Raw genomic sequence first — 9,743 nt, forward strand, 5'->3', positions numbered from 1 at the left:
GCCTCCCCTCGGTCACCACAGCCGAGCCATCTCTGCTGCCTCCTCACTCCTGCATTCCTCTCATCTGATTCGGGTTTTTCCACTGGTGGGGTTTTTTTAGTGTATAAAACCAGGGAAATGTCCTTCAGAACAGGCTTTTGTGTGTAGGTGCCTGTGCTGAGCCACCCTCCACCAGCGCAGAGAGGGGGAGAGGGTGTGAAATGGAGCCGGATTCCAGCGGGGGAAGCTGGTGTGGGGCTGCTGGGGCGATGGGGATGTGCTGCAGGAGAGCTCAGCCCTGCTGAGGAGGAGGAGGAGGAGGAGGATTCCTCCCACCGCCAGGTGTTGAGGAGCCCAGTGCCCATTTCAGCACCGGCCCAGGCTCTCGGCTTTGCCTTCATCCGGCCTCTCCCCGGGGGACTGGGGGCAAACAGAGCGGCAGGAACTGAGGAGCCAGAGCTGGGATGGCAGGGACAGCTCCCCTGGCTGCCCTGGCTGCCCTGGCTGCCCTGGCTGCCTGCCCTGGTCCTTGTCCTCAGCTCCAGCGGGGCTGGTCCTCACTGCAGACCAAGGGCCTGGAGCCATCCCCCCGGCCTGCTCTGACGCTCGCTTTAGCTGCTGTGTGCCTCTGAACTCGGGCTGTGTTGAAAAGTTGGTGATGCAGGAGGCAAACAAGGTGCTGGGGTGTGGCTGAGGCTCAGCCCAGCCTTCCCAGGGCCACAGGAGCTGCTCGGTGCCGCAGAGCCCCGGGCAGTGGCCCTGGGTGCCGGCCCTGGCTGAGGCAGAGCCCAAACCCCGGGGCTCTGCAATCTCACAGCAGGGACCTCGTGCAAAGAGTTTCAGGATCCCTGCAGAGCCTGGAGCTGGGGAAGGGAAGGAATACGGATGAATTTCTTTCCATCTCTCCAAGCATCTGGGAGGTGGGTGGGAGGTAAAAAAAGATGAGCCCTGAAGTTTTAATTCCTCGGAGATATTTAGGTATCTTGCTCTTGTTAGTCAGGGAGTGCAGAGCCTGAGCATCTCTGGGATTGTGCAGCAGGTTCCTTCCTACCCCAGCACTTCCCAGCTCAGCTCTGACCTCTGGTTCTCCAAAATATTAATTTTCAGAGAACTTAATGACCCTCCACGTCCTTCAGATGGGCTCAGTGTCCTTAGGAAGGCCATTACTGGAAACCACAGCCTGGGAGATAACTCACTTGATTTGTCAGGAGGAGCAGAGAGCTGAGGGCTGGAATGTGACCTTGACTCTTGAGCCACGACGAGGGGAGCAGGGAATTTTGTTCTCATTTAAGGGTGGTCTCAGCTCATCCTCCTCAGAGTCTTCCTTTGCACACACCAGTAGCACCGGGGACGGTGCCTGGAAAACCGCTCCACCTGATGAAAATAATGAGGTTTTAACACCGTAACTGGAGCTCTTTATTCTTCTGGCTCGTCGGGCTGGGATCGATATTCTTGGCTGTATTTCCACCACTGCAACCGTATTTCCCTCACAACGCCCTCCCCGTCCCCCCAGCCCTCCCTGGGGAAAAGGGCTCTGAGAGGAAAACAGCCTGAGATGGAATCAGTTCATTGCCTGTGCCTGTGCCGATAAACGCGGGGCGGGAGCTGAGCGCACCGAGAGCCGGGGGGGGCACAAACGCTGCGGCCCGGGGATCCGGGAATCCGGGGATCCCGGGGGATCCGGGGGATCCGGGGGCTCCGGGGGATCCGGGGATCCGGGGATCCGGGGAATCCGGGGATCCCGGGGGATCCGGGGGATCCGGGGGCTCCGGGGGATCCGGGGATCCGGGGGATCCGGGGGCTCTGGGGATCCGGGGGATCCGGAGATCCGGGGATTTGGGGATCCGGGGATCCGGGGGCTCTCACAGACCCCGCGGGGTGCGAACAGCCCCGGCCCGGGCTCTGCCCTCCAAAGCTGCGGCCGCAGGGTGCGAGTGCCATCGCTGCCGGGGGAGTTGGGTGTCACCCCCCGAGGGTGGCACCCCGCGGTCCCATTGCGGGCACACACAAATCCCTGGCAGCTTTCCAGCTGGAGGGGATTCCCTGGACTGAGGTGGGACCGCTCCATGGAGAGTTTGAGCTGCAGCTGCGTGGGGCTGGGACAGAGCCTGCTCCGCTCCTGCCGGAGGGTGAGCAGGGAGGTGGCACCGGCCGGTGGCACCAGGCGATGGCACCGGCCCGATGGCACCGGCTGGTGGCACCTGCCCTGTGGCACCTGCCCTGTGGCACCTGCCCTGTGGCTCCTGCCCCGTGGCACCGGCCGCTGGCAGAGCTGGCGCTGCTCGCCCTCAGAGCTGTGTCTGCCGTGCCTGGGGGACGGGGACCCGCTGGCAGAGGATGTGACACATGGCCCAGCTGCTGCAGGGGCTGTGTCCCCAGCCGGGACCCCGAGCAGCTGCCTCGTCCAGCCCTGGAGCCATTTCCAGCCGCGGCTCCCAGGGGCAGGATTCCCTCCCTGGGGAGCACCTTGGAGGTCAGAGGGGATTTTTGGGATCGCAGCCTTGTCGTGGCGTGTGTTTGGAGGCTGAAGTTGTGTGTCAGGTGGCTCAGCATTGCCATGACGACGAGCATCCTTTGGTGAGCAGGGGGAGTAAAGGAGACAGAATAAATGTCAGAGTGTGAATGGATGCGGTGGAGCCGGGGCTCCCCCGGCAGCCGGAGCCGCGCCGGCTCAGCCCGGGGCTCCATCGGTGCAGCCCCGCTCCGGCACTGCCGGGTGGGTACCGAACAAAGGCGCTCGTGGGGGGCAGCTCTGGGGTGCGTGGGGCAGAGTCTGCCGGCTCTGGGCACTGCGAGAAGGTGGGTGGAAGCCCAGAGCTGGGAGGAGGAGGAGGAGGAGGCTGGGGGCTGTACTGTGGAGCCGGTGTCCTCACCGCGCCCAGTGCATCCCCTTCTCCCACAGTTCCCAAAGCAACGGGAGCAGGCGATTCTCCCTCGGATGCTGTGTCTCCCTCTGGGTGACAGCTTGCCTCCTCCAGAGCTTCATCTTCAGGCTCTAATTGATGCCTGTCGTGCCGCTCAGCTCCCCCAGCACAGCCTGGGAGCGTGCCACGGGGCAGGACACCCTGTGGGCTGCCTCGTCCTGTCCGGACCCTGGCCCTGGTGACTTGTCCCTCCTGAGGACAGACGGGATGGAGCCAGCGTGACCTGAGCACGTTCTCTAGAGCCAGGATGCCAAGGGGGCTGCTCTTCCGGGGAGATGTTGCAGCTCCTGCCCCCTCTCCCTGTCCCTTCTGCTCCACAGCAGTCCCACGCTGTGCCTCAGTGTCCTCAGTTAGAACACGAAGGCCCCTGGACTGCTGCACATCCTGCACAGAGCAGGGCCCTGAGCATTTCCTGGCTTCTGTCTCCCCAGGAACCTTCCGAGGAGTGTGCAAGAAAATCGACCACTTCCCTGAGGATGCAGACTACGAGCAAGACACGGCCGAGTATCTCCTCCGTGAGTCTGCTCGCCTGTGGCACTCATGCCCTGGGCCCCCTCACCCTGCAGGGCACCCCCTCCCCGTCAGCAGCAGGAGGGGAGGGGTCACGGCCCCCCGGGCTCTCCTGCAGCACCAGGACCCTCTGGTTTACCCGTGTCACACGCAGACAATGTGTTAATGTCACACCGGCCCTCACTGAGCCCACCGCCGCTCCCAGCAGCTGCTGCACGGCCTGGGTCTCTTGGTGTCCCCCTGGGGATGGGGACCCCGCAGGTCAGAGCTGTGGCAGCACAGGGACACGTCTCGTGCTGGTGTCCCTGTCCCCCGAGGCTCCAGCCAGGCTGGATTTGCTGGGGAGCACAGGGAGCGCTGCCCGGTGCTCTGCAGGTGGAGACAGAGGGAAATGGAGCTGGCAGGTTTCCTGGGAAAAGTGGGAACTCCTGTCTCAGGGGCCAGCAGAGCTTCAGGGCAGAACCCCAGGCTTTCACATAGAAACCCAGAATGGCCCAGGCTGGATGGGACCTTAAATCCCAGCCTGGTCCACTTCCCTTCGTGGATCAGCTTCCAAAATGACAGTAGAGAGTAATGAATGCAGCAGATCACTACCTGCTGCACCAAAAATACACTGTGCCTTGGCTTGGGCTCTCATCCCTCCATTAGGGCCGTTATTAAAGCAGAGAAATACAGAGAAGCTCCATTAAAATTCCACTCCTGGGGGCTTTAAAATAGACTTTTTACTTTAAATGTGAGAGGGGGTGGGAGAACTTCAGCGCTAATCTAGTAAAACTGCAAAGCCGTTTCATTAAAGTCGCTCTCCTCTCTGCTGGGTGAGCAGAGGTGTGGAAATTTGAGAGTTCAGAGCAACAGCTGGATGAGCAGCAGCGGGGTCAGTCAGGGGGTTGGGGCTGAGCACCAGGCCATGGGCACGGGGCCCTTCTCCCGGGATTCCTTCCAGCCCCAGCAGCTCAGGGAGAGCCCAGGGCTGCCCTGTGCCCCCCTGGTGCTGCAGTTTGGAGGTGCAGAGGTTGGGGTGAGCCCTCAGCAGCCTGGCACACACAAGAGGCTCTGCATGCCAGGGGTGTCATTTGTGCCCAGCCTCTGTCACGGTGCCTGGCACATGCTGACACTGAGGGGACAGTGCCCCTCGTCCCCAGGGGCACCCTCAGCCTGCCTTGGCACTGCTGTGCTTCCCCCTGACAGAGGGGAAATTTAGGTGATTTATCCAGAGGAAATCCTTCCCTGGCAGGGTGGGAAGGCCCTGCCACGGGGTGCCAGAGAAGCTGTGGCTGCCCCTGGATCCCTGGCAGTGCCCAAGGCCAGGGTGGAAAGGGTTTGGATCTAGCTGGGATATGGAAGGTGGAAGATGTCCCTGCCCACAGCAGGAGGTGGCACTGGGTGGTTTGAAGGTCCTTTCCACCCCAAACCGTTCCAGGACTCCGTGACAAGCAGGGGACTCATGGTGGGGACCGGTGCTGGGTCTCCCCATCCATCCTGGCAGCACAAGGGGTGCCCTGGCATGATCCCCAGGTGCTGGTGCTGGGGGTGCTGGGGGCTGATCCTGCCGCTTTCCCTGTCCCACAGGTGCAGTGAGAGCATCCAGCATCTTCCCCATCCTCAGCGTGGGGCTGCTGTTCTTCGGGGGTCTGTGTGTGGCCGCCAGCGAGTTCTACAAGAGCAAACACAACGTCATCCTCAGCGCTGGCATCTTCTTCGTCTCTGCAGGTAGGAGCTGCCCAGGGGCTCCTCCGGCCTGGGGGGACACGGGGGAGCAGGAGGCGGGCTGTGGGTCCTCCCAGGCTGTCAGCACAGAGACATCCTGAGGTTTGAGAGATGTTCCAGCCCTGTGGGAAAATCCCCACAGCAGGAAAAAACCATCAGGGGTCCCTGGCGATGGTCACAGTGCCAGACAGGGCTCCAGAGTGCAGCCCTTCCCCTGGGACAGGGACTCCTCCATCCCTGGACAGACAGTGGGCACTGTGCCAGCAGCTGCAGGACCAGGCAGAGGGGCTGCCACAGCTCCACATGGAAACCACTCTTTGGAGAGGCTGTTCCTGCTGGATTACTCATTTCTCTGTGTCGTTCACCAACGCTTCCCCTGATTATTGCGTGACAATGGCTTTGTCTCAAGGAACCGCTCTATTTTGTGTTTTTCTTCTCCCCACAAAAAGACAAATGACTCTCCCTCCTTGGCTGGCAGGAGCTTCTGATGCAGATGAGAAAACAGCGGAGAGAACATAATCGATTCATTAAGTAAATCTGGGAATGCACCAGCCTCTCCCCAGCCTGCAGCACAGCCCTGCTGGCTGCTGGTGGGGCACAGGCTGCCCCTGTCCCAAACAACGCCTCAGGACTCCAGCAGAAATGGAAAGAGACAGAGGCATTCCAGCTTCCCCGTGCTCCCTGAGCTGGGGTTCATGCCGGGGGGATCCCCCTGTGCCCCTCAGGTTGGCTCTGCTGCTGCTGGGCTCCCGCATTCACTGCTCTGCTAAGCAAAGCACAGCCAGCTCCTGAAATGTCCCTTTTCTAGACAGAACAGCGTTTATTCCTCCTTCCTTTCTGGTTCCCAGGAACACACAGCAGTAAGGGAACGTGTAAGGGAATGTAAAGGTGTCCTGGCAGGTCGGCAGAGGTCTGCAGGGGGATTTGGGCCGAGTGTGCTGGCACAGGGGGTGGTGCCCCGTGGGGACACGCCCTGCCATCCACTGCTGCCACCCGGGTCAGCGCCTGTCCCGCTTGTCCCCGCCGCAGGTCTCAGCAACATCATCGGGATCATCGTCTACATCTCGGCCAACGCGGGCGACCCGGGCCAGAGCGACTCCAAGAAGAGCTACTCCTACGGCTGGTCCTTCTACTTCGGAGCGCTGTCCTTCATCATCGCCGAGATGGTGGGGGTGATCGCCGTGCACATGTACATCGAGAAGCACCGCCAGATCCGCGCCAGGTCCCACTCGGAGCTGCTGAAGAAGTCGGCCTTCACCCGCCTCCCCCCCTACAGGTACCGCTTCCGCCGGCGGTCCAGCTCCCGCTCCACCGAGCCCCGCTCCCGGGACATGTCACCCATCAGCAAAGGCTTCAGCACCATCCCCTCCACCGACATCTCCATGTTCACCCTCTCCAGGGATCCCTCCAAGGTTACCATGGGGACGCTGCTCAACTCGGAGCGGGACCACGGTTTTTTACAGGTCCATAACTCCATCCCCAAAGAGTTCAAGGAGTCTTTGCACAACAACCCGGCCAACAGACGAACCACGCCGGTCTGAGGCGGGCCGGGCCGTGGGCAGGCTGCATGGCATCACCCTCGTGACGGTGTAACCTGTGAAACCCCGTTTTTAAGGACAAACCCAGAGGCTCCCCGTGGCCCTGCTGGTTTTTCGCTCCTGAAATGCCACCGGCCGGGCCCGGCTGCCGCGCCCGCGGTGGGCGCGGGACCCCCGGCGGGGAGGGGACCCTGGCCCCGGTGCCCTGCGGACTGAGCGGGCTCCAACCCCCCGGGACAGCGGCTTGCCGAGGTCTCCATCGTTCGTGTGATCATAACCGCAGTGTTCCCATAGCTGTGTGTCCATGGAAATGCTGGCGATAGCCCTGTCTGTGAGAACCCTTAACCCGGTAGTTACACTTAAGTGGAATCGCCTGGAAGTCCGGAGCTGGAAGCGCTGAGTTAGTGCCGGAGCGATGTCTGTGTTCCGAACCCCTTTCCCTGTCGTGCTGGATGGAGTGCTCGGGCTGGGTTCCTCTATGGCGTTTCGTGCATGCATTAAATAGCTTGGAATTCAATTTTGTCATGTCGGGTTGGAAGAAACATCCTTTTGCAATTTTCTGTGGTCTCGAAAGGGCTTATTCCCTCCCTCCCCTCCCGTCCCTCCCCTCCCTCCAGGCCATGAAAGGACTCAGGAGCAGAATTACTCCAGTGACTGGTAGCAAGTATCCAGCGTTTAATTCACCTCTAATGTTGCAAGAAAATGAATTCCTTCCCTACAGCTGATACACACGCAGTCAGAGGTGACTGACTGGGCACAGCCGAGGGGGCGACGCGCGACCGTGGTGCTGCGGGAGCGGCTGCAGCCGCGTGCGGATGGGGTGTGATTCCCTAATGGCTGGGAGATCCGTGAGAAAAACAATAAAATTGTCCGGTTTGGCAAGTTCCTTGGCTGAATAGGTCGCACTGCCCTGCGGTGGGCGCTGGAGAATGGCGCAGCGCGGCCGGCAGGGAGGAGGGAGGTCAGTCTGGGACTGCCAGCGAGTGCGTGAGCAGACCGAGGCTCGGCTTTAAACTCTCCCACTGGAGCAGAGCTCGTCTAAGCGGAGGCAGCTTCGAAGCAGTTGCTCTGTGGTGATGTGTCACTTCATTGAAATCTTATTTAACCTTCTGGCAGAAGTGGCAGATTCCCAGAGGGTCCCCGGGGCTGATGTGGGGCCAGCAGGGCTCTCACTCACCCCGCTCTCGGCAGAAGGGGAAATCTGGTGTGCAGTGTGTGAGTCTGGGCAGCCTCGCCCTGGCTCTGCTGCCCAAAGGCAGAGCGCGGCTGCTCACGGGGCACATCCCAACCCTTCCCGGGAATAGCGGCCAGGACGCTGGGAAACCTGGCACGGGAGCTCTGCTGGAGTGAAATCCTCCCTGGAGCTCCACAAACAGCCTCAGCAAGGGCTGCCTGTCCCGCAGGCTGCAGCACTTTCTCACAGAATCACAGAACGCTTTGGGTTGGAAGGGAGCTCTCATCATTCCAAGGGTGGGGACACATCTGGACACATCTGGACACATCTGTCCCAGGCTGCTCCAAGCCCTGTCCAGCCTTGGACACTTCCAGGGATCCAGGGGCAGCCACAGCTCCTCTGGGCACCTGTGCCAGGGCCTGCCCACCCTCCCAGGGAGAACTGCAACTCCCTCACCCTTATTTGCTACTATTGGAAAGGGGGTTGTTCGAGAAGGCTGATTCAGATGCTAATTAGGCCTCTTAATTGCCGTAGTTGCTGATTGCCTGTGTTAAAAACAGTCAAAGGAGAGTTGCACCCCCATCTTAGGGCAATATTTTAAAGCAAAGCAGTGAAAGGGCTGGCGGCGCTAAACACGGGGGAGGATGGAGTGGAATAGCTCGGCTGGAAGGGACCTGCAGTGACCATCTCCAGCTTCCCGAACAATCTGTTTTGATTGTGGCTGACCAAAAGCTAAACCAGGGCCTTAAGGGCACAGCCCAAATCCCTTTTTAACCCTGTCATGCGTGGGGCACGGAGCCGGCTGCGGGCAGGGTCTGACAGCCTGGGGACACAGAAACGCTGTTTGTTTGTGCTCAGGGGGGCAGAGCCGGCAGTGATTGAAGGTGTTTACTGCCTCGTGTAATATCTTCCCTTTGTGCCGATGTCTTTCCCCTGGAAGAGAAAATCGATACCCAGGCTAAATCTGGAGGCTTCAATATTTCTCAGAGAAGTGCAAATCAATATGGATTTCTTAACAAGTTTAATTTCAATACCTGAAAGCGCACATTCTTCCCATTTCCTGACCTTTCCAATCCCCGGGGGAGGAGGATTAAAAAGATTTGTTCAAATTCAACGAATTGAATCAGCAAATGCCCCATTACCTTGTTTTCTTTCCGCCAGACCTTGATAAACAGTGCGATAGCCCACGGTGTCCGCCGGGCACGGTGCCCGCAGCGGGGACAGAGCAGCCCGGGGTGCCGGGGCCACCCCGACATTCCCCCGCTCCCTTCTCCGGGTGCCAGCGGACCCACGTCCCACCGTGAGCCCGATCCCCCCCGTGCTCTGCGCCGCCTGATTTATGGTGCTGCAGTGCTCTATATTTATCCTACAATGGCTTTGTGCAGCGTTAGATCATCGGGGGAGCACCGTAAACACTGCGAAACCAGCGCGGGCGGCCGGCCCCGAGCGGCCAGGGAACAAGACTTGGGGACACTCCGTCTCTGCCCTCGGAACGATCCCGAGGAGCGGAGAGCGAGGATCCATCCCGAGCCTCGGGGACCTGCTGGGCCAGTGCCGGCTCCAGCAGCGGCTGCACCGCGGGCTCAGCCCCAGCTCCCCGCAGCTGGAGCGGCACCGGCCACGGTGGGCGCTCGGCCCGGGGCTGCTGCTGGTGCTGCTGCTGCTGGTACTGATGTTGGTACTGGTACTGGTACTGGTGCTGGTGCTCCTGCTGGTGCTGGTGCTGGTGCTGGTGCTGGTGCTGGTACTGGTACTGATGCTGGTGCTGGTGTTGGTGATCCTACTGGTGCTGGTACTGTACTGGTACTGGTACTGGTGCTGGTGCTGGTACTGGTACTGGTACTGGTACTGGTACTGGTACTGATGCTGGTACTGTACTGGTGCTGGTACTGTACTGGTACTGGTACTGGT

The 9,743-nt window shown here is 60.6% G+C and overlaps 1 protein-coding gene across 2 annotated transcripts in view; it reads left to right on the forward strand.

Moving 5' to 3' along the window:
- CACNG3 (calcium voltage-gated channel auxiliary subunit gamma 3) overlaps positions 1–7,544 on the forward strand; it is a 25,434-nt gene extending 17,890 nt beyond the window's left edge. For both annotated transcript variants that reach the window (XM_015643313.2, XM_015643312.3), the window contains 3 exons: positions 3,335–3,418; positions 4,983–5,123; positions 6,150–7,544. In XM_015643313.2, coding sequence (XP_015498799.1) covers positions 3,335–3,418; positions 4,983–5,123; positions 6,150–6,661 — 737 coding nt within the window. In that variant the 3' untranslated portion in view covers positions 6,662–7,544. The remainder of the gene's footprint in view (positions 1–3,334; positions 3,419–4,982; positions 5,124–6,149) is intronic.
- Positions 7,545–9,743: the final 2,199 nt, after the last annotated feature.

Source organism: Parus major, chromosome 14 (genome assembly GCF_001522545.3).
Source record: "Parus major isolate Abel chromosome 14, Parus_major1.1, whole genome shotgun sequence".
Taxonomy (NCBI): Eukaryota; Metazoa; Chordata; class Aves; order Passeriformes; family Paridae; genus Parus; species Parus major.